At 45.8% G+C, this 24781-nt stretch overlaps 1 protein-coding gene across 4 annotated transcripts in view; it reads right to left on the reverse strand.

Moving 5' to 3' along the window:
* Positions 1–328: 328 nt before the first annotated feature.
* The window catches only part of ELF2 (E74 like ETS transcription factor 2), a 28758-nt gene continuing 4305 nt past the window's right edge, over positions 329–24781 (reverse strand). For 2 of the 4 annotated variants that reach the window (XM_004940937.5, XM_040700445.2), the window contains exons 2-9: positions 23765–23960; positions 22646–22811; positions 11266–11379; positions 10152–10325; positions 8426–8512; positions 3178–3370; positions 2410–2763; positions 329–2037 (exon numbers count right to left, since the gene is read on the reverse strand). In XM_004940937.5, coding sequence (XP_004940994.1) covers positions 1410–2037; positions 2410–2763; positions 3178–3370; positions 8426–8512; positions 10152–10325; positions 11266–11379; positions 22646–22811; positions 23765–23836 — 1788 coding nt within the window. In that variant the 5' untranslated portion in view covers positions 23837–23960 and the 3' untranslated portion in view covers positions 329–1409. Of the gene's footprint in view, positions 2038–2409; positions 2764–3177; positions 3371–8425; positions 8513–10151; positions 10326–11265; positions 11380–14929; positions 15046–22645; positions 22812–23764; positions 23961–24781 lie in introns of those variants that run through there. The other 2 variants (XM_015276701.4, XM_040700447.2) reach the window with 2 other exon arrangements.

The raw sequence follows: 24781 nt of genomic DNA on the forward strand, positions 1-24781 counted from the left end.
CCTAGCTACTCAAATTACTCCACTCCAGTACTCGTTCGATTAGCCACAATGGAAGAACACCGAGTATGCTGACCATGCTAAAAAAGCTTAGAGAACGAGAGCCCTGTCAGAAGTCAACCACTGTGAGCTTCTCAAATACTTCAACCAAACATATTTCAGTGCACTGTGGGGGTGAGCTGTCAGCCGTGCGGAGCGTTGGAGTGCTGGGGAGCTCCAAGTTTCCACACTATCCCAGCTATGTGAGGCTGAATGCCCAGACCATTTCAAATCAGCAGAAACAGAACCGAACAGCTGAAAGGAAAAAGTTAAAAACAGAAAGCAGACGAAACAAATTTCATTTCTATATTTCAGTAAAACCTACTTGAATACACTTTGAAACAAGAGTACAACAAAATAGAATATACTTCAAATGTTGAATATACAAACTATTATAGTTCATTCTGAACACTGGTACTTCCCTCTTAACTTCAACTAAAAAAAAAAATTTACAGGTTTAGAACTACCTGACAAAAGCTCATGCTGGGTGTGACCTTTCAAGTGACAGAGTAGAGCTGAAACTGAAATGTATGCACAGATGCCAAGGCTAAGTGAGAGACGCAGGCATGTTACAGCAAAAGGCCGGAGGCCTGCTGCTATTTTGTCCACAATTAAGAAATTTAGACAGACTTTACCTACCATACAAAATATGTTACATGTAATTCTATAACAATACTGTGCTAGGTACAAGATTTTTAAAAAAATTTGTTTTAATAAAAAAGCTTTAAACAAACAAGCCATTAGCTTATTTCAAGAAAAATAACTGAAAATCAGTCTAAGGCTTCCATTTTGAATCTGCTTAAGCTATGATACAAAAATCCCTCTAGGTCTCCGTCTTCTTTTAGAAGCTCTTCGATCTCCTTTATTTCACATTCTACAATACCTAGTAGCAGAGGTTTTCACTTAGCACCAGTTGAGTACTGCGGGCACACAGTAGTGATTGCTGGTATGCATATAAAATTCATCAACTTTGCCATTTCTAGAAATGAGACTTTCCTCTCCCCTGAAAACCAAAAACCAAGGCAAACCTCTCACACAATTCAATGTTAGTGTTCCAGGTCTTAGTGTGCTGTGACAGCGTAGTGAACTGTTTGGTCCCTTTTCAGTCTCTCTCTCGTTCCTTCTCCATAGGTTCAGCTGTCTCCTGACTGGAAGAGGCCATTTCTGTCAGCATAGCAACGTGGTTCCATTCCCACCGAAACACGGGAAAATATTTCCTTTTCTCCCCAAGTCTCCAACATAACGCGTGTTTTTTTAACACTTCCGAAGTCGCCTTTTTGACGCGGTGATCGCCTCCACTTCCCTCCCCAATTTATGTCAGTTTAAGCAAAACAGTAACAGTCCGTAAGTCCACGCTGGAAGCAACCTGTTCTTCACTTCTCACACGTAATGATTCCTTCTGTTTTCATTGTCACAGGAAGCGCGATAGCTGAGGGCGTACTGACTACTACCACGTGGGTTACAGTCTTGCTCCCATCTGCCATCTTCTCCTCCTGTAAGAGCTGCAGCGTTTTCACTTCACGTTCTTGCGTGACAGCCGCTGCGTCTGATTTAACTTCTGGGCTTTTTATTACTGCACTAATAACCCTGGGGGCAGTCTGGCCGGACGCCTGCTGCGCAGGCACCGATAGTCTCATCACCGGTGTCCCATGAGCTATAGACACCGGGGTTAGTGCTCTAACAGCCAACGGGGTTCCAACGATGTTGATACTTCCCGACCCAGTCAGGCCTGGTTTTGTTTGTACCTGGCACTGCGTCAACTGCGTGGCCGGGATCGTAATGATTTTGGCAGGCTGCATCGTGATTTTGTCTCCATTCTCGGTAGCGGTTGGCATCACGGTAGGGATTGTCTGGATTACTACCTTTGGAGTTGTCGCCGTTGTTGGACTCGTGTTGGTAATTAACGGCGACCCTGCATTTACTGACTGTACTGCCACAGTAGAAATTTTCTGTCCCAGAGAGGTCATTACAACAGGCACTTGCATTGCCACGCGTACAGTCCTGCAAAATAAAAACGTCGTGTATTTAAACCGTTAGAGCCAAAAATGGGGATACACAAATCTCAGATCTGCAGGTTTCTAACTGGGTCTGTAAAAGCAACAACCTCCTGTCCATCTCGTAACAGGCGTTTGTAGATTGAGCAGCATCCATCTCTCTCTTCTCTACATAACTTTAAAATATGCTTGAGGGCAAGCACACTGACAGGCAGCTCTGTCTCATAAACCACACTTTCACAGTATTCTATCACATTACACGGCTGCCTGTAAATCAGAGAAGACTTCCAACACGTGAAGTAATAAAGACAGCGTCCCAACCAAAAATCTGCTTGTCATTCATTGGTGAACAACAAGCCTAAGGCACATCAATACAAACCTGGGAGCTGACGATGCTGGGACAGTAGTAGTGGTTGTTGAGGGGCGAGATGATGATGTATCGTGTGCTGGTGAGGCAATATTCACCACTCTGGTGACTGCTTTTTCTGTTCTGGTACAGCTTAACTGAGACAAGTTTTTTCCTCCACGTGCAGAGGTTGCTGCCTTCAAGAGGTTTTCTGCAGATAAAGACACTCTCTCCAATGACTTTTCATCTGTAGGCATTGTCAAATCTTCACTGCAGGGTTCGCTTTTGTCATCATCGATGACGACTATATTTTTTGGCATCTCCTTAAACTGATAAACAAGCCTCTGCCCCTCAACTTTGGCAAGGATTCCTCTTTGATAGTAGTATCTGTAAGAGAAGTACAATTATATCAGTATATGATTAGCGACTGATACATATTTTAAAGAAAAGCTCATTCTGTGCTAGCAAGAAAATCTAACGTAACCACAGCCAAAAATAAAACATAAGAAGGTATGGCAAGAAGCTGGCAGACCATGCCGGCACAGCATCTCAAATATCTAGCTTAAAAAATATCTGACCTTTTAAACGCAAACCTCTGAAGGTAAATTGCAAATTAACTGGTAACGTGAAAAGCAACGGGAACTGCAAAACTGCTGCTTTTTCATCAGCCAAGCCAGCAACAGGGCAAGAACGTTTAACACCTCAGAATCTGTGCTATTTCTACAGAGTTCGATTTAGACGTGAGGATTTTAAGAGTCGGTTATAATATTGCAGTAGGAATTCAGCAGCTTAAGATTTTACCTCAGAGCTCTTCCCATAGTCTCATAGTTCATGTCAGGTTTGTTTTTGTGTTTTCCCCATAGTTTGGAGACAGCTTTCGAGTCCACAAGCTTAAAGATTCCCTTCTCTCGCTGAGTCCACTTAATATAACGAGGACAAGTATTTTTGTCCTGGAGAAGGTCCAGAAGAAACTCCCATAAGTACGTTGTATTTCCTATAATCAGAAAGCATTTGAACATTAGAAATCCACTTTCAAAGAGAGCAGAAAATTCTCCATATATAGCTAACTCCAAATGACCTAAATTACAGGCAAAGGCTACGCAGAGGATGGTATGTAATGTAACCTGCAAGCATTCATTCATTCTGTTTAGTAAAGCTTTCATAAATATTTACATTCTGAGAGGAGCTAATCCTGGTGATCTGTTGTATAGCACAGGAGCCTCTTCAATTCCACACCCATTCTTAGTTCTTGAAAAGTAAAAAGAAGTCAAGGGGGGTGTTCCCAATCACTACAACCTACTCTGCTCTGCACAGATAGGAAGAGAGCTCAGAATTTTCTTCTCTGTTTCTTAAGAAGAGAATAGAAATGCCACTGCATTTTAAGATGCTGAAGTGCAAGAAGATAGAAATAAATAACGTCTAAAGGCATACAACCTTCAGTAACCAACCACCTCAAATGGCAATAAGGCCACAACCTCCCTGTCCAGGATCATTCTGCTTACTTCAATGGGACATCAGCACCAAAGGGGCTCTCACACCCACTGCTGACAGCCCCGTGTTCTGATCCAAATGTATCTTGTGGAATGAACAAGGCCCTCCTTGGTTCAAAGCCAGTCCAACTACTCCCTGCAAGAGTTTACATGGCAGAAATGCCACGCACCTTCCTGTAACTGGGAGGGTAGAGAATGAAGATGCCTACAGAAGAAGAATTTGATACACTTCTCAAGCATTATAGCAGCGTACAATTTCTGTACAGTTTCCACTGGAGGTGCCCCAAGACAACATTTACAGCAATGACTATCAGGATGGCATAGAACATAACACCAGGGCTGTCTGGACTCTGACTGTACCTAGGAAAAGGGGGAAAAAACAGAAGGAAAACAGATCCTTCTCTTTTATCAATATTGCTGGAGAAGAGTGCTAAAGCAATTCAAGAAGGGAAAACCAAGACAGATCTACAAGAGAAACAACCTTAGCGGCGATCTCAATTCATGTGATCATGCTTCCGAGCCACCAGCAGGTGCCATGGGCAAATTAAAACAGACACCCCAGTATTTTTTGTGTGCAAAGAGATCATTAACTCTTGAGGTTTAATGGCCCAGCATAGCACTCGTTACACCATGCTACAAACAACAACAAATATATTAAGGCAGCTTAAAGGCTACTCTTGCAGATTCCAAGAAGTTAATTATCTTAGAAAAGATCTCATTATGGTTTTCATCTTCTGGATGACCATCTCAGACAGAGACTACCCGCTTTTTATATCATTCTTCTCATTTCATTTATCAAATCAGAATAATCTTCCCGAACTTATTAATCTCAGCATGTTGTTTGTGAGATGCTAAGTGTTTTAAGTCCTCATAATTGCACATAACCAAGTGACCAGCAAGTTCCCATTTCAGACAGACTTCTACAGGAGAAAAAATATTAACCTGCAGTGTATTCCTTGAAATTAATCCTGTTTTGGGGGGTTTTTGTTTTTTGTTTTTGTTTTTTTTTCCTCATAGCTCCTTAGAAATAGAATTTCTGGGTTCACCAACAAATCCTGTAGAGGTCTGCAACAGTTTCTCTGCAGAAATAAAAGTGACCTTCAAGAGAAATCATTCTTGAAAGTGCCTTATTTTTTCTGCTGGAACAGAGCTGCTGACTCAACAGTTTCCCCTTTTTCTTCAAACTCTTAATGACCTGAATAACGTTTTTCCACATGAGGGCTGCATAATAGTTACACTACTCAGAGGCCATCTACTATACCAGTAAGTTCCAACAATACTACAGGCATGCTGCTCTGCCAATCATGGTTGCTATGCATTTAACTATTGCTTATTTGCATAGCTATTGCTATGCAAAAGATAGCTTTAGAAATGTTTAACAGAACTTTGAACTATTTTTAAATCCTCTCTCCCGAGAAAACTGTTCTTTCGTAATACTATGAATTCAAGCCTATGGACTTCCGAGGAAGGAAAAGACATGACTATAAAATGTATTACCTGAGCAGGTTTACATTCATGCTGCCCTTATGCATCCAAAACCCAGCATGATAGACATAAACACATATTACATCTTGCTAGGGAGGCAGAAGCCTTTTTCAATAGCAATTTACTTAATCACAGAATCATAGTTTCCCCAAGGCTGGAGAAGACCTCTAAGACCATCCACCAACCATCCACCTATCACCAATATTTCCCACTAATCCCTGTCCCTCGGTACCACATCTAAACGTCTCTGGAACACCTCCAGGATCGGTGACTCCAGCACCTCCCTGAGCAGCCCATTCCAGCACCTAACTACTCTTCCACAGAAGTTTTTCCTAACTTCCAACCTGAATTTCCCCTGGTGCAACTTGAGGCCATTCCTTCTAGTCTTATCACTACTTACACAGGACAAGTGGCTGACTCCCACCTCGCCACAACCTCCCTTCAGGCAGTTGCAGAGAGCTGTAAGATCTCCCCTGAGCCTCCTCTTCTCCACACTGAACAATCCCAGTACCCTCAGTCACTCCCTTGAATACTTGTGCTCCAGACCCCTCACCTGCTTTGCTGCCCTTCTCTGGGCACATTCCAGGGCCTCAGTGTCATTCTTGTAGTGAGGGGCCCAAACCTGAACATAGTACTTGAGGTGTGGCCTCACCAGGGCTGAGTACAAGGGTACGGTCACCTCCCAGCTCCTGCTGGCAACGCTATTTCTGATACAAGCCAGGATGCCGTTGGCCTTCTTGGCCACGTGGGCACACTGCTGGCTCATGTTCAGCCAAGTGCCGAACAACACTCCCAGGTCCGTTTATTCTACACGTTGTTCAAGTCACTCTGTCCCAAGCCTGTAGCATTGCCTGGGGTTGTTGTAGCCCAAGTGCACGACCTGGCACTTGGTCTTGTTGAACTTCAACCCACTGGCCTCAGCCCAGTAATCCAGCCTGTCCAGATCCCTCTGTAGGACTTTCCTATCCTCAGGCAGATTGACACTTCCTGTCAACTTGGTGTCATCTGCAAACTTACAGAGGGTGTACTCAATGCCCTCATCCAGGTCATCAATAAAGATATTTAACAGGACCGGGCCCAGTACCAACCCCTGGGGAACACCACTCAGGGTGTCAGCTGTAGTCTCAAAATAAAAGGACTAATGGTCAGAAAGCATGTCAGTGATACAAGGCATTGTCAGTGATACAAGGCATTAACTGTCACGTTCGTACCAGCGTCTATACAGAAAGACTCAAGGCCAGTTCTTCTCCCTCCAACTGAAGGAAAACACCTCCTGCAGCTTTATGCTATCTGCCTACACTTTAAAAAGAACACTTAAGCAAAGGAAAAACAAAATAAGGGAAGAGAAGCTAGATATAAACTGTCGATCTTCTACGTGAGGACAAATACGAGAACTTTCATCCCAGTTAAAAACAAGAGTCTTCAGTTCCCTCGATATAACAAACTCGAGCCCATTATCTACATTTGCTTTACTTTGTACTGCATCCAGAATGCACAAAGGAAGAAGTACCTACATGGACAACAAGCGACCCCTTTCCAGCTGTGTACAACCAGCTGTTCTCCTCCTCCATGACTTAACTGCTGACAGCACTCAGCTCTAGCAATAATTCCTGTTTTTCTGGAAACATGCTACATGTAAAATAGCCTGCATATGGCAAATCAGGTTTTGAAAGAAATAGTAAAAAAAAAATTAAGCCGGTAACAAAATATTTCGCAGGATTTAAAGTTAACCTTCATGAAGAAAGAAAATGTATTTTATGCCAGCCAGCTGTGGTGTAAAATATGGACTGGGATACCTTGTGAGAACAACAAACATAAGCATATCATAAGCGCCCATTGAAGCTGGAAAAAAAAAAAGAGTAGTAACATCTCACACTTCATAGAACAGCTAAGGAGAGAAATCCCCAGTAGAGACAGAAGCACAGCCTCCTTTCTCCAAGTCATTTCAGCAGCAACTAGGGCAGCTCACAAATGCTCTTCAGATAACAGAAAGCTCTAACAGCAACACCAGAATTACAAAGAAGGCTAAAAAAATAAAATCAAACAAGAAGTACTCTTAAGAACAGCAAATATAAAGATCTGCTACAGCAAAAACCAAAGGCACCAACAGTGATTGATGCCTACAAACTTATTTTCAGCACTGGTTTCCATGAGCTAGCATCCGTTCTTCCTCAGTCTGTTCACAAACACGACTCAGGAGCTGTCCCCAGATAAGGAATGACGTAAATAGCAGAGATCCTGCTTTCAAACAAATCCTGAAATAACAGCTCTTGTGCTGACAACTGCATGGTCTTTCAGTTGGTACACTGCTACTGAGAGTCACTAAAACACTATTTCTCCAAGCTGTAGGACAGCCTCCTACCAACTCCTAACAACAAGAAGTGAGCTGGCAACAAGATCCATGTTCTGCACCTACAGGCAGGGCTAAGAGCTGATGCGCTGTACTGCAATTCAACAGTAACCTGTGAGCAGGTGCTGCGAGTCTGCCTGATGTCTGGATGAAAAGCTGGGACTTGCAAACTAAGAAAGGATTCTTCGTCATGAAAAACAATAAGAATAATAACTCTTCTGCACAAAAGTCCTCACTCAAGCAGCAGAGAAACATATCATCGCTTGTTTTTACCCTTAAGGCAATTTGCATCTATTAGTTAAGCAACACATTCCCACTGAAGTTTGTGAATCAATTAAGGAAACACACTTCCAGCCCTCACCATTAGAAATGCCTACAAGCTGCTTCTACTTGAGAGCAAGTCCTACAGCGGCAGCTGAACAAATTATGTGCCTAGCAACGAGTTAACACACGCCACAAAAGACAGCGTGAGACAATAAATGCAAAGCAAATGAAAATGTACAGGTCTATTTAGGGCAGCACATATTACAGGGCACTTAGAGGAGTTAGGCACCTCCTTGGGCTACATCTTGCATCAACAAATGCAAAGACATCAAATAAAGTTGAGACCTAATGAAGTCAGTGCAAATTCACCCACCAAAGCTTTCAAGGTCTTAGTTTTACCTCTGACAGACACAACGCATATAAACAACATGATCTTAGGTTTAACAGTGTGAAATGATACCTTTGCCTTCTCTAGGCTTCTTCTTTATACCAAGGTCTGGAGACCCATCTGAAATAGTCGACTGTTGGCTCTTGGGTTTACGGCCAGCTGCACACAAAACATGCAAGGAAAAACAAAAAGTATTAATTGTATGCAGAATAAAAGCATTTTACAGTTTGATTTTGCTGAAAGAAGCAGTTCATGCTTTTTTTTTTTTTTTTAATGCTATTTCCTTGCTTCAAGTATGGATAAATTGACATTCTTAGATTACAACTATTGCACATCCAATTTAATGCATCGTTCGTCTGCTTATGTCATAGGCAGATTTAATCTCATTTCAAATGAGTTACTGGCAGATGAGGTACGCACCACACATACGAAGTAAATCCAGTGTGTTTGCCTTCCTTTAGTCACATGCCTCTTTTACTCTGGAACCTACCCCTTTGTTTTCAATATTCTAGTGCACGTGCCCATCAAAGCATCAGTTTTCCTACAAAATTCTACAGCTGCAACCATGAACTCCCACTTCCACTGCACACCTGCCCATTAAAAGCTACAGGCAGCGTGCAGCCCCTGGGACGCAGGTCTGAGGGTGGTGCTGGGGCTGCCCTGCCCCCTCAGCCCCCTGCTGTGCTCCCGTGTCAGGGAAATCCTCATCCTTTTACACGCCAGTGACCTTTCCATTGAGGTAAACGGGCCCAAGCAGGGAAGAGGATCATAACCTAGGGCAGCAGATTGTAAACAACCCTTGCTTCTGCCCTCACTTTGAGGAAAACAGCAGCAAGTAACTCTCTTTCCTCAGGAACAACAGCGTTATCTTTTGCTGATGAATAATACTCTTCAGTACATGCTGAATTCAACGAGCGTTAATTATGATGACAGCAGTTATCATTCTACTGCTGAATCTGAATGACCTTATGCACTTTTAACTTTCTGAGCATAGCCCTGTAACATAACCTGCCTGGTAATGACTACACAGACAGACAAGGAAAAAAATAAAGAAATAAAAAATAAAGAAATTAGTTTAAATCCAATATACAGCTATAAAAAAGCACTATCGTTATTTTCCTGCCTAAGTCATTTAGGGTAGTTACAGTCATTTGTTACTTCACCAAACCTCAAACTCGTAGACCTCAACTATATACTGCTTTATCATGACACTGCAGTTCTTCTCCCCTATCTACACACATACATCTGGAAGCTCTAATAAAGTACTCCTATGGTTAAGTGAATTTTACACATGCCTGTAAGCAAACTGCTAGACCAGACAGATACCAACCATCCAGAGCCATCTCATTTGGTAGCTGAATGCTTAGACCTCACTCACTGCTCCTATCAGTGCCTCCTCCAAGACACACCAACCAAGCAGGATACTTCCCTCACCAGAAGGACACTGCACTGATTCTGTAAATCAATTTATGATCTTGTGAGCTAGTAACCTTCCTACCGTTCCAATCGAGGACTCCTTCAAGTCCTTTCTGAATCCTTCTTTACCCTTCCACCACTCTGCAGACTTCACTTAACAAGGCACAGAACAAAATAAGAATTCCTTTTCCTTAGCAGGTGGTGAAATGCACTCTCTCACTATTTTTGGTTGCTGTCACAGGCCTGTTCTCTAAGAACTCACATTTCAGACTTGAACCACACCGATTACATGAGCAGAGAAATGAGCTAATCCAACCTATCTGCATCCATACCAACTGCACCAATAAACACTGAGGTAGCTGCTAAGAGGAGCCGTACGCACCTTTTTTCTTCTTCATTCGTTCATGGATATCAGGGGATGTTCGAACAGGAGATAAATCCATTGGTTCAGATTCATCTGCTGGCACCTCTACCACAGTTTCTGCGATCACATCAGGCCTCATGGCTGCATGGATGAATTCTGGGGTTGACACACAAGGAGGGACCAGAACTTCCACTAAGAGAGGAAAGGGGGGAAAAAAGAAGAAGTATGTTAGGAAGTTTCTCCTGGACTATTCTAATCTCTCTCACATGAAATTGTTTTAAACAAAGCACGTGCAAAAATGGAGCAAGATTCGATTCCAACAAACTGCCACATAGAAAATCAGTCCGCTCCCCAAAACATGCACACCTGTGATCACTGTTAGGCATAAGACAATTACATCAAAGCAATGCTGTTTTGATTTAAGCTCAACTTTAAATTCAATTTTAATTGAAGAAAATTAGAGCTCAATCTCTGATCCTTAGTTAATTAGGCACCAAGAGACTGGACTGGTTTGCATCCCAAATTCCATTTCCTACTTTATAGCTTTTGGGCTCCAGTCTGATCACGATTTCATCCAATGTATATTAAGTAACTTCAGAAAGAAGATACAGTTAAAGGAATTGTCAACACTGACTTTTGGGTTTTTAAACTGGTAACAATTTACAACATCCTGTATTCAGATATTCATTCTAAAACAGAAGAACAGATGAAAGCAATTTTCCCTTAAAGTAACTGTTCTAGCAAAGCCCAATGTCAGGATCATAGCAGCACAGAACAACTTAAGTAGGACAAGATGCCTGAGGCCACCCGGCCCAACCTCTGCTCAGGTGCAGAGGCCCTGAGCAGCATGACCATGACGTTCAAGTTAGTTATTGAGGATCTCCAAGGAGGAGACTCCGCGACCTCTCTGGGCAACCTGTGCCAGTGCTCCATCAGCAGCACAATAAAGAAGCGTTTCCTAATGTTTAGATGGAAAAGTCCACTTTAAATGTGCAGCTATTCAAGTACGTGCACCCAACAACATCTCTCGGGTAAACGATATCACCTGGAAGTATGCTTCTTACAGGATGGTTATTTTACTGATTAGTGGAAAGAAAAACTGCTCACGGAGCAGAAACTGTAGCTGACGTACCAGGACTCCTGGCATTTCTCAGGCAGGTAGGAGACTCCATATGAAGCAAGGCCTCCGCAGCTTCAATTGTCTTATCCGTGCAGTGTACATTGCTTCCATGAACTGATGCTTCCACTGCAGGACAAAAGAGTCATGAGACCACGTTAGGCATACAAGTCATAGAATCATGGAACCTTTTGGGTTGGAAGGGACCTTTAAAATCATACAGTTCCAAGCCCTCCGCTATAAGCATGGACACCTCCTTGTAGACCAGGTTGCTCACAGCCCCATGCAGCCTGGCCTTGAACACCTACGGGCTCAAGTTCATACGTATTACTGTACAACAGTGCTATTCAATCTTAAACACGAGGATCAAGAAGTTGTCCAGTGGCTTCACACCTTTACACCTTACTGCCAACAGAAATGTTTAGGGAAGACATGAGACAAGCAGCCAACAAGAACCAACACCGTCGCTTGAGAGATTTCTGGCTCACAGCCAAGCTCCCTCTTTCTATTAGGAGTTCAAGAGCTTACAGAAACAGATTTGGGGGGTTTCTCTTCTACTTCCTATTTAAGCAAAATAAACCGGATTGTAATGAGGATGGTTGTAAAATGACACAGTTGAGAGAAGCAAACCCAGCTCCAACCGTGATCCCATTAAAACATAAACATCACCTCTCTTCAGGTTTTCAATCTATTTAGATAAAGCGTATACATAAACACAAGGTTGATTTGCAAAACAGTGGTTTCCTAATACTGAAAACATCAGCAAGTTGGCTTTAACAGGCCTGGTACCAGGCAGCACAGCCACCTGCCCCGTGTCACCGCGGCACAAGGTGCCGGCTCCTGCGGCTCAGCTCGCCATTTAAGGCAATGCATCTCTCCGGGTACCCGGCACTGCAGCCAGAAGGCCAGGCTATCTTTAGCGGCAGCGGGGTCACCTGTCTGCAGCCCCTGCCATCCGAGGGGCATCGGGTGAGCGTTCCCCACGAGAGCTCTGAGGCACCTATCCTGTTACTGAGAACGTCTGAGAGAAAAGCGATGGCTGCATGGTGGAAAGCAGGAAAATACCATTGCTGCTACTTCTGCCTCAGGAAACCCTATGGAAACAGATTAGTGTGGGAACACATGGGCAACAGCTAGCAAATCGGAGTTTAAAAGGGCTAGAAGCTTCGAAAACCTACAAGCAAGCACAGAAGTTGGCAACACCTGGCAAACACAAAACTTGCAGCAGAATGCAACAACCCACTGAGCTAACCTAGCTGCCTCTGAGCCTGCCGCCACAGCCCTGCCCAGCTGCTATTTAGGGGGCTCTATCTCCTGCAGCAGTAGGTGCCAGATAAGGCTGGCATTCCAGCACAGCGCAACAACAAAAGCTTACCCTGCGGGCACGGAGAACGGTGCCAAAGGACAGGCTGTTACCTGCTGCGTCCCGTGTCCCAGCAGCCCTTCCCAGAGGCAGCTCGAGGCCATCCCCAGCCCTGGGGCACTTGCACCCACAAGGGAGACCCTGCAGGTAACGTTCTACCTGAGCATTTCCCCTTCCCAAGGGAAGTCTCAGCCACACAGAAGTAGATGACCGGCTCTTTTGGGACAAGGGCAACAAGGTCACTCAGGTGCCTCTCTGTACCTTTCCAACAGCACGCCAGCACCATGCCAACCCGACCAGGGGCAATGGCAGGGAGAGAGGAGAGCCAGCCCCAGCCCTTGGGAGCTGCAAGGCACCTGTGAGATGCAGCGGGTAACCCTACTGCTCTGACACGTTGGGAAAAGCATCAATCCACATCTCAGTGCCAATGTGAAGTAAAAGCTCTTTTGGCCACTCTCACAAACGTCCCGTTAACAGATGACAGCAAGGGCAAGCACTGAGGAACAGGCTCGCTAAGAGGGTGGGACGTGCAGAAGGCAGAGCCATCAGCCCAGCTGCCCTGCACCGCAACACTGGGAGTGCTCCTCATGAGAGGCGTGGGGGAGAACTGCACCCAGAGGAGCAGCAGTGCTCACCTGAAGGCCAACTGCAGCCCAAAGACACTGCCATGGGAAATCACGGAGGTTCCTCACCACACAGCATCCCTGCAGCTCCCAGAGCTCAGGCTAACATGGGCATACTGCAGCAGCCCGTCTGCTCACCCATGGCTGTGGGACACCACACTTCTTTCCATTCTTTTAACCCAAATCTCATCCCGTTGCTGTCACGAAGTAATATGATTCTAGGGCACTTCTTGGCACGCTTCACATTAAAACTAAGTTTCCTGGTCTGTTTTACAGAAGGAGAAAAATATCTGCTTATAAAATTATCTGTGTTTCTACCAGAAAAGAAAACAGCTCTTCTTATTTAAATGGGAAAAGAGAACAGGCCAGCTGATGACCATCTTTAGTGCTGACTGAACACCTCTCAGCCCCTCTCCCCCTTCCCAAACAAACTCTGTGTGCTGTTTGTATTCAGGGCTCCCAGCAGCTGCTGCTGCAAAAAGCCCGACTTGGTTGGTAACAAAGCCCAACAGGGCTGCAGCTGAGCTTCACAGCAAGAAGTCCCAGCAATACACACCTCTGGGAACAGGGCTGCCAAAACAGAAGCAATTGCGGGAACGAAGGCACAAGAAGAGCTAGACTGGAGTTTCTAAAGCGGCGCTTTGTGAGGCTGTGGTGCAGCAACCTCCCTTCACCTGCACAAGGTCAGCACGGAGCTGCAGCCTTAATGCAGCTTATCCCTTAATGCCGCCAGGCACCGGCGCAGCGCTGCGATGAGGGGCTCCCGATTCCAAGCACGGACGGTGGGCAGGAGCAGCCCCGCGGGCATTAACGCGCCTCACCGAAGTTCACCGGGTTCACCTATCAGCATTTAAAGGAGCGCGATGAACAGCAGCGCCGTCAGGCCGGTGCCGAGAGCAGCGTTAGCTGCCAGCCCCGCGCCTATCCTCCTCTGGCTGGCTGGAGACGCTCTCGTGGCCGGCAACCGAGCCAGCCCCAGACAGGAACAATCTGGGCCCAGCTTTCCTCTCCCGTTACCGACCACGCCGCCGTACGGCAACACGGCGGGCACAGGAAGAGGCCGCAGGGCGGGAGATGCCCCCGGCGCCCGGCGGGGACGACCACGTGCGCCCGGCGCGGCGTCGCCGCCGCTTCCGTGTTTACACTCCGCGCCCCTCCGCGCCGCCGCGCGCCCCGCCAACCCGCGGGGAGCCGCCGCTCCGCCGCCCGCCGCGCGCCCATTGGCGGCCGCCGCGCCCCGCCCCGCCGCCCTCCATTGGGCGCGCTTCGGCCGCCGCCTCCCCCCCCCCCCCCCGCGTGCCGAAAGCGGGGGGCGCGGGGCCGCTTCCGCCGCGCTGCTCGGGGGGGAGGGGGGCCGCGGCCGCCCCGAGCCGCGCCGCACACGTGGGCCGCGCGCGCCTCCGCCCGCGCCGAGTTTAAAAGGGCGCCCGGGCGGGGAAGGGGAGCGCGGGGCCGCGCCGCGCCTCCGGGCCCGTCCGCGCGGCGTGGCGGGAAGCGGGCGGACGGCGGCCCGCGCGCTTCCTGGTTGCCGCCGGAGCCCCCCGCCCGCCCGGCACCGCTCCGCGGGAGCCCCGGGGCCGGGCAGGTGCCGCCGCCGCCCGCGCCGCCCGCTTCCTGCCCGTTTCCTGCCCGCCCGCGGCGCGCCGAGCCGCGCTTCCCTCCCCCCCCCCCCCCCCGTCCCGGCGCGGCTTACCGGCGCGGATGAGGAGGTCGAGCTGGTTGGTGGGCCCCTCGTGCAGGGAGGTCGCCATGTCGACGCTCCCGCCGCGGCTTCGCGCTGCCCGCCGGGCGCGCGGGGCGGGGACCGGCGGGTCGCTGCCGCGGGGCGGGCGGCGGGCGGGAGGCAGGGCCGGGCCGGGCGGGCGGCGCGGGCACCGCGGCGGCGCTTCCTGCGGGGCGGCGCGGCGCACGCGATCCTTCCGCCGCCGGCCCCAGACAGGAAGTGCCGCGCCGGCACTCGCCGCCGCCGCAGCGCGGGGCCGCCCGCGGGCGGGGGAAAGCGCCGGGGCCCCGCGGGCCGCCCGCCGGCAGCGGGGCAGCGCCGCTCGCGGCGCGGGGCCGGCGGGGGCGGACGGAAGCGGCCGCCGCGGGGCGGGCGCCCCGCGCCGGGCGCCGCGACGCCTCCCCGACCGCCGTGTGCAGGGCCCGCAACGGGAACTCCCGCGGCCGTGCGTTTCCGACCCTCCCTCGATGACGCAGGGGGGCAAACCGCCGCTTTGTGCGCGGAGCTCGGGCTGCCCGCAGCCCGGCGGACGAGGGGAAGGGCCGCGGCTGCAAGCGGCCGCCTCCCGGCCCGTTCTGGCATCCCCGCGACGGCCGCCAGAAGCGCGAGTCAGGAGCGTTCGGAATAAACTCCCCGCAACCGCTACGCTCGGCACCTCGCGTACGGCCCCGCGCTCCTTGCGCCGCTCTCACGGCGTTTTAGGAGCGCAATGTCACGAGCGTATTTCTCTCCACACGCACCGGTACGGCACTCGGCTCAGCCCCCGCACGGAGGGGCAGCGCGGCGCGGCGCTCGCTGCTCCCGGCAGCGCGTTCCCGCTAGGGGACTCTGCTGCGTTCAACGGCAGCGGCGCTGCCCGCGGGGCCAGGCCCAAGGACACGGAAAGGCACCGCGCGGGCACGCAGCCCTGGCCGGCCGGCCCTCCCGGAGGAGGAAGGCGCTTTTCGCCTCCGCTTCCTCGTGTTTAATCTCTTTTTCAAGCCTCCAGCCCGGGCAGCAGGCTAACAGCGGGGCTGCAGAAGCACGCTGTGAATGACGGCAGGCCCAAAGAGGCAAGAAATAGTTACAGTGTGGAATAGGGCCACGCGAAATGGCAGATGAGCTTCCATTCCTCCATTGCTGATAAGTAAAAATACCGATTTTTTTTTTAACCCATTAGGATACGTTATGCTTTACTGTGATGAGTTCACACATGCTCAGCTGGCAAGGCTGGGCCCAGTCCAGATAGACCCACACCTTATCACCTTCTACTGCCAGAAATAAGGAGAAAAGAGGAACCCAACAGCGTTCCATCATTCAGGAAAGCCCCCACTGAAAGTAAGGCTGATGCCACGTAGGAATTACCACTCACTGCCTTCACAAGTGATTTCGAGAGCATCTGTAGCAGACACACACCTCCAACCCCATGCGCTTTGGCAGAGGACAGCAACCATGAAAGTGGTGGCACTTAGTATTGCATTGCAACCCTCTGATGTAAAGAAATAGATTTCATAGACAGGAAAGGGGCTGCAGCAGTCTCCTTTATCAGCCCACCACCAGAATCATTAGCATCCACTGTGGATTCCATTACAGAAAACTGCAGAAATAATGGCAAGCTAAATGCAATGTGCACCTCAAAGGAGCTGGGAGACAGTAAGAAGGGTGGCTGGATTGTGCTAAGCTCATCTCTGACTGCACCGTATCAGGTTGGGTAGACCGGGGCTCCTCATGTTCACTATTCACATGTATCACAATCAGTGATTCCACATAGTAAAGAAAACATACACTCAGTGACGCACTGGAACAGGTTGCCCAAGGGGGCTGTGGATGCCCCATCCCTGGAGGCATTGAAGGCCAGGCTGGATGTGGCTCTGGGCAGCCTGCTCTGGTGGTTGGCGACCCTGCACATAGCAGGGGGGTTGGAACTCCATGATCACTGTGGTCCTTTTCAACCCAGGCCATCCTGTGATTCTATAAGCCTCAATACCAGCATGATTTCTTGTGAATGCAGAATAAGACAGACAGGTATGTCTCAAAAAATATTGTTATATGCAATTCCTTGCATAATTACAATAAAATTATTCCTTATGAGCCTGCCACCATGTTTTTGATCACTAAATACCACGATCTTACACCAAAATCCTCTACGTCATACTGCATTCCGATTTCAAGACACAAACTACAAAGTTGCTCAGCTTCCATCAGTAAAATACAGTGGCTGACTCTTTGACCAACAGCCTACAATCCCTCACTGCCAGCTGGAACTACACTTGGAAGTTTAAAAGAGCATGCAAGTCTGAATGTCCCATTCTAGCAAGCCACTCAATCAGCCTCACATATACCAATAATGACTGAAAAGCATACGTTAAATTAGGTTTTATATCCAACAACGTAGCGTTGCAATGCTTTTTCTTTAAGCACCAATGGAGCACTGAAATCAGCAAGGTAGAAACCTGAAATCTAGAAAGAACTGAATGCCACAACTTCTATGCCGTTACTGCTACATAAAAACATCAACCACAGAGCACCTGCACCACCTCTTTCCATTAATAGCTCAGAAAAGGAAACGCCAGCAAAAATGACACAAACTTTAAGTTGCAGCTGAATTTTGCATCTGAATTAGAAGTTCCACTGAAAACAGATGTGTGTGCCTGTAGCAGGAATGCTCCAAGAGCTACACAAAGTACACATGCAACTGGAGGGGCATCATTTCGTTTCATCCTCGCTGATGCTTAGCTAGCAAAAATGCAATGGGTTTCTTGGCAGGGTGAGAACTCACACCAGTGTAGTAGAAACATGGTGTAAAAAGAGAAAATAAGTCGAATTCTAAGCCCATGAATGCATTAAAGGCATTCAATCCTTGTACTAGAGCAAGTATTCCACACTTCATTCAAAGCTTCGTGGTTGATTTTGTTTCTTTTATCTGGCTAATGGGCATCACCTGAGCTCTTTGATGAAGACATCACCAACTTGAGCTGAGAGTTTAATGTGGTTCATAGAACATCCAGACTCTGTTTCCAATCAGTGCAGCCTTCCACAGCTCTCGGCTCAGAATAATTCCAACCAAGCTGTCTGAGTGAGGAGACAAAGCCCACTCACCACAATACGTCAGCACTACTGCAACGTCCACCAGATGTCCACTTGTCTTTTGGAAGAGGCAGTTCAATCAAATCATGTCTGGACAGAAGGAAGGATACTTTGCTTTGTTTATCCCCAGCGTACACATAATAAAGTCAAATGTAAGGCTTTAACCAGGTCTCAGGACATCCCATTCAGCGACTGATACAAGCCAAAGAGTTCACAGGTTCATGCTCACATAAATATGTCAGCAGAAAACAACTTGAATGATGACGAGAGAAGACACAGAGATGCAGATACCTGAACAGGCAACAAGTAGGGACTTCACACAGACACACATAACTGGTTCTCATGCTGATAGCTGAGTAATAACCTGAAATTTCCTCTGTAAGGGGAGGAGCTAAGCCTTAATTCCCTGCGTATCCACCTCCTCCCTCCTTAGGGAAGGTTATCAATTCACTTGATAACTTAAAGGAACTTCTGGGCAGAAAAAAAACCTTCAGAGATCACAGACAAACATACCACCATTGCTGACTCTGTAGCACAATATTCTTCCATCAGATTGTAACCCTGGAGGGGCTCATTTTCAGATGGCCCTGCTTTCACGCACACCTTCCACCCCTCTGTGGCAATACCATTGATAGAATTAAAACAGCATTTCAGCTCGCACCGCAGGAGGACTTCTGATGGAACATCACATTTAAAGAAACGTGGCTAAAAGACAAGGCATCATCCATATACAAGAACAGCAGATCACGTCTGTGGTACTTTCAGATCTGCACATAGAGTAAATCCAAAGCTGAGATGATCTCATGAACTAACATACACATCCACGTTAGGGGCTCTGTGTCATGGCAGACGACTATAAAGACTTCATTTCAGAGAGGCTGCTCCTTTAGGGATGGCAGCTTATGCTGTTACACATAAGCTACAAAGGTTTTGCTGTGAAGGGCTAAATGCTGTAAGGATGGATGCGTACTCAGGAAGTGGAAGCAAACAAAATCTAGATATTACAAACCAATTGTTAAGAAGGCTTATGATACAAACATTTTGACTGTTCCAATCAACAAAGATGGTAACTCTGTTCCCAATAGTCTAAAGGGATTACTCCTAAGAGTGATATCATGCACAGGAAAATGAATTTAAAGAGTATTTCAATGTAAGGCTTACACTTTCCCTTTAAAACATCAGAAAGGCTTTTTACTTCCACTGAGAATGTCATATGGGCACTTGAAAAGATGAAAACCCTTGCATCTCATTTTCCCTACATAACTCTTTTAATCAAGTTTTTCCCCCATTCCTAGCACACAGGCAGCTTTTCATTTCCTGGAACAGGATAGAAAAACACAACTTGAACCAGCCAGTGTTTCTTGTTTCTTATAGAAACCTTGTTAGGCTTTACTTTTGTAGCTCATGGATTAATTTTTATGGTTATTTGACTAATTATGATTAATGATCCTTGAGTAATGGGAGACTGAAAAGTGTCCAAAAGGAGGGAATATATATATACGTATACATTCCCCTAAAATTAATTTAAAAAGTCATCAGCACTCACAGAATCATGGAACCAGTTCAGTTGGAAGGAACCCTTAAAAGGTCCAACTAGAGTCATCTAATGCAACTCCCCTGCAATTAGCAGGGACACCTACAGCTAGCTCAAGTAGCTCAGAGCTTGGTCCAGCTTGACTTAGAACATCTCCAAGGACAGGGCTTCCACCACACCTCTGGGCAACCAGTTCCAGTGCCTCACCACCCTCACTGTGAATGACTTCTTCGTCATATCCATCATACATCTACCCTCTTGAAGTATGAAGCCATTTCCCCTTGCCCTATCGCCACAGATTGTGATGAAGAGTCTGTCCCCTTCTTTCCTGTAGCACCCCTTTAGATACTGAAAGGCTGCTACCAGGTCACCTCAGAGCCTATAGATAACCATATCTTAGAATAAGGCCTTGGACACAGCTCCCCACAACATCCTTCTCTCCAAATTGGAAGGATATGGATTTCATGGGTGGACTGTTCGATGGACAAAGAACCATGTCAGCCACCCTACCATGCTGATCACAAAGGGCACTGATCCATGCAGCTGAAGGCTAGAAATGCTGCCTTTTACTAAATGACACAGGACTCGATTAACTGCACAGTACAGAAGAGATTCTGACAGCTGGACACGTATTATGTTATGTGTGTATGTGTCACTTCAATGCTGCCAATAACTCTTTCTGATGGATTTCAAGTACTTTAGACCATTTAGACCACGCTGTCTCTAGAGACAACTACAAAAGTTATTAATTCTATTAATTTTTGGCAAAGCATTCATATGATTATCAAATTATATAGTTTTTTTTTGTTTGTTTTGCAGGAAATAATTCTGACATTTATAAAGTAGACTCAATCAACACTGATTTAACAACAATGATTTTTTTCGAAGACATGCAGAAATCAAATTGTTGTATGTATCTAAATTAGGACAAACTAGCATACCAAAAGGAGACTTCACCAAATGGGCATCCTGAAATGCCCTTAGCGTGGCTATATCTTCTTTACTTGTTTCTCTGTTTTGGCTTGCTTTCTTATTAACACCTCCAGCAGCATCTTTTACCACCTCTCCAACATGAAGATGCTTCCCACCAAAGGCCTTTAACTATGAAAATGGAAATAAAACACACTCCAATCTACTCTCCTGCAGCCCATTGCTTGTAATGGCACGCTACCCAAGAGAATGCTTCCCGGGGCCTTTATACTTCCTGCCCTTCTAAACATACTGAATATACTTCTGAACAGCAGCTAAAAAGAAAGATTCCTAGAGACGAACTATGAGTTCTTAATTGGCATTTCCACCAATTTACTGCGGCCAGAAAACAATACTTAAAGACAAAGAGAGCTCACTTGCAATTGCTCTTTATTCTAAGAGCGCTGCTCTGTTAGTCATTAAGCTATCAAAATCTTACTCACAACAAACAGGATAGTTAATGTTCAAAAAGCAACACTTCTTAACGCAGAAGGTATCAAAATACGAGCACTTAAAAGCTTTCAAATACAGGTTTAATTCATACAGGTCAGCTTCTTGGGAAGAGAGCCCTCACCTCCCACTTAGCTTCACCTTAACAGTTTTGTCACCATAGTGAAAAATACCTTCCAAAAAAGCCACATTTCATACCTTTCCTTTCCATTAATGTAACTTATAATTAGCGTATTTAATTCAAACAGCATTTCATTAAACTGGAAGTATTCCAAGATCTGAACAATTAGTTCATACATATCTTACAAAGTTGATGCATGTGATTTTTGATGCAGTGCCACATGAGATTAACATTCCAATTCCAAAAACGTATGAGCAATTGCATCCACTGTTTAGGAGAACCCAGAATTTAAACCTACTTTGTCTGATGGAAATGCACACATATTTACTGCACTACTAAGCTAAGCAACTGCGAGAAGAGTCAGCCAGCTGTGTTTTGCCTATGTGACATCATGAATTCAAACTCTATCTCTAAGCTAAGCAGCCCAAAGATATGTATATAAGCTAGTCATGTTCCACTCAAAGGGCTTAGTACAGATTGCCCAAGAGGGTCTTTCCACCCTTTGGTTGCAGTTCCCTGTCCCAGCACTGAGCCTCGTCAACATGCTAATCCTAGCAAAAATATAAAACATTTCAGTTTTATTGTTTCTCTGCTATTTGTTCTTGCAAAATTAGCATAGGGGAATGGTTTTCAAAGTTTGATGAGTATGAGTAGCACAAGAAAGCAGACGGGGAAGGTGACAGCCACTGCAGCACAGCAGCAGCCTGACAATCAGGTGTCACTAGGCTCTCATAGGAGAACAACCTTCATTTCTTCAGACAGTTCAAACAGCCAACGGTCCTCCTCAGAAAGTTCAGAGCTCATAAGCATGTGCTTTGCAGAAAGGTTTAGAGATACGTGTATCTTTCTGTGCACAGGTCAGGCACTTTAACGCCAAAGCTCTACTCCTTTCTTCGTTCATAACTTATTTTACCACACAGCTTGAGTTAATTTCAGTCTATTAGGCTTTTTGCCCGTAACAGGACAGTCCAATTCCATTCCCCTCAGCCATGCACTCCTGCTACTAAACCAGCAATAAAACTGCCCTCAGACCAAAAAGGTAGGAAGCAAGGGACAGAGCGCAGAGCTCATGGGTATGGGGAAAGAGCTTGAAGATAGGCTAAGTAGAACAGTGCAAGTCCATGTTGCCAGCTGTCCTGCAGTTATTTGGCTCAGACATACTGTAGAACTGAATTCTAACCGGAATCTTGGCTCTGCTGAGTTTTAAGAACTCCAGGTTAAGTTGTCTAGTGAACCCCCTGCATAAATAGGTAACAAACGCATAAATGAAGATTACCCTACTTACGAGGGCACACAGTGCTAGAACACAGCATCCTAAACCTGAGGGGACATTTTTACCTGTCAAATCCCCATCCTGCTGCCACTGAAGCTAAGTACAATTAACTTCAGTGCTAACAGATCTGATCCCAGGTCAAGATCTCTACCCTGTGAGTAAATGTAAAGTCACACTCCTCGGGGACTTCTAAAAGTAAGAAAATCTACTAAAAAAAGAAAAAAAGAAAGAAAAAAAGAAAAGAAAGAAATGAAAAAATAAATTAAAGTCTACCTGTTTCCACAGTTTCAGTCTCAATTTCTTGTTCCTCTGCTACATCTTGCATCAGATAAGTCTCGTCATCATAAACCAGGACCTGAGCAGCATAACCCTGTTCTAGTCTGGCACTAGGAACTGGCTCCACAATCACAGCTGGGAATTCAGAGACTGGCTCATTTTCCTATAGAAAGGAAAACAAAAACAAAAACCTCTAAATACTGCACTGTTGACTCTAAGTCAGTGTTTTCCTCTTATGCTTTTATGTATTTTTTGAATAATTATAACCATCCTGAAGATTTTTAAAGGAAATTTTCTTCTAAAGGAAAAGAATAAAAAAACAAAGTAGAGCTTATTGTTCACCCAAGGGATACTCCTGAATCTCAAAGGTCTTTTTTACTGACTCTAAGCACTTAAAGTTATCTGATGCTTTAAAACTTAAGATATTGGAAAAGACCAAGCTTTTAAGTCACTCAGCTTTACAAAGTGTTTCTTCTCCCTCTGCTCCGTATGAAATGTAATCAAGTCTTTGTGCATATACTGCAGCATACCTCTGTCTGACCTATATCTTATGAACATTCACGTTTTGGATTAAGTATGTAAGCTATCATAAAAGAACTAGTTAATTCGATACCCACATGCCTATCTGTCTTTAAGGATCAAAATATCTGTGTCAGTATATTTAATCTGTTCAAGTGTTGCAGGAATGGAACCCTGCCAGCTACAGTATTTACTACAACCTACAGGACAGTAGAATGCTTTTGTTGTGGGTTTTTTTAATTCTTTCTTTTTTTTAAGAATGCAAAATACAAGCAAATACAATGTTTGAAAAAGGCCCTTCTATTGTTTTGCTGATCCTACCTTAAGTCACACCTGAGATCTTTAATTCAAAGAGATGCTTAATATGTAATTTCATTCTGGAAGCTCAGTCTGTAATTGTACTGCAGACTTCAAAGCTTCCTACTTCCACTTCTCTGCAATAATAAAACTATCTAGTAAGAGATCCTTGAAAAGCAGCCTGCTCTGTAAACACTCTCTAGCCCACTTCACACACAAGCTTACTGCAGCTTTTTCTTTCAAATTTAGGATGGAAAGTATAAAGCGTGTTAGTAAATAGAGTCTGCTTGTTTGTCTGACCTCGTGATTTTTCATTCCATTGCTGTCGAACTCCAGGCCAGGGCCTCCAGTGTCAATCACTGCTGATGTCATGGTGCATCCCCTGAAGAGGCTTTGGGAGCTGCTATCTATCCCAAAGACTGAGGGATATATAGGCTGAGGTTATCAAAGGCTTACATTCACAATCCACTTCTGTTAAACAGCTAGGCGAGGGTGGCTGAAATACAAAATAATTTTAAGTTATTTGCACAGTTGATATTCAGAAGACTTCCACCATTTAAGAAAGTTACCGCGTGTTGTATCTCTACATCAAGAAAGGGCACCAGCGAACACGAGAGAAAGATTGTGCTGACCTCGGTAAAGTTAACACTGAATACTGCCATACAGAAAAGGCAGAGCTCACTTGTCAGACTAACTTTTAATAAAAAGATAATAAATAACAATGACAAATTTCTCACTGATGGCAAACATCAACAAAGTCACGAAGGCACAGATGTATACAACTCATGCAATTTGAGCCAGCACGGCTTTTCTAGAGCTACTGTTCCCCTATTAAGTTAGTGTCATTAAAAATATATATACATATCCTTTCTTTTTTCTATTGATTCCACAGCCATTTCATAAAGCTATAGATTCATTATAATGCTTTCAACCATCTTGCCTTTTTACAGTGCTATATATATATATATATACACACACACACACACACACAACACACATCCCATCAATACGCACCTGATTTCTCATCTATGGTTATCTTTAAAATTAAACAGCACTGTAGCAGCACCACTTTTTCCATTTTCTAGAGGAAATTGCCAAGAGCCTGAAGAAGGTAGTTTCACATCGTAACACTCTCAGTTGGGTAAATCACAGGCTCCTTTAGCTTACAGAGATACACAAGCTCCACCTTCTTCAACCTCTTCTGACTAGACTGAGGAGCAAAGCTTTGTTTCTAAACAACTGCTACATATTTATTTTAAGTATTACTGTTTATCTCCTGTTTTTTTTCCAAGAGGCAGATAAACCCTGGGCTGTGAG

This window comes from Gallus gallus, chromosome 4, assembly GCF_016699485.2.
Source record: "Gallus gallus isolate bGalGal1 chromosome 4, bGalGal1.mat.broiler.GRCg7b, whole genome shotgun sequence".
Lineage (NCBI taxonomy): Eukaryota > Metazoa > Chordata > Aves > Galliformes > Phasianidae > Gallus > Gallus gallus.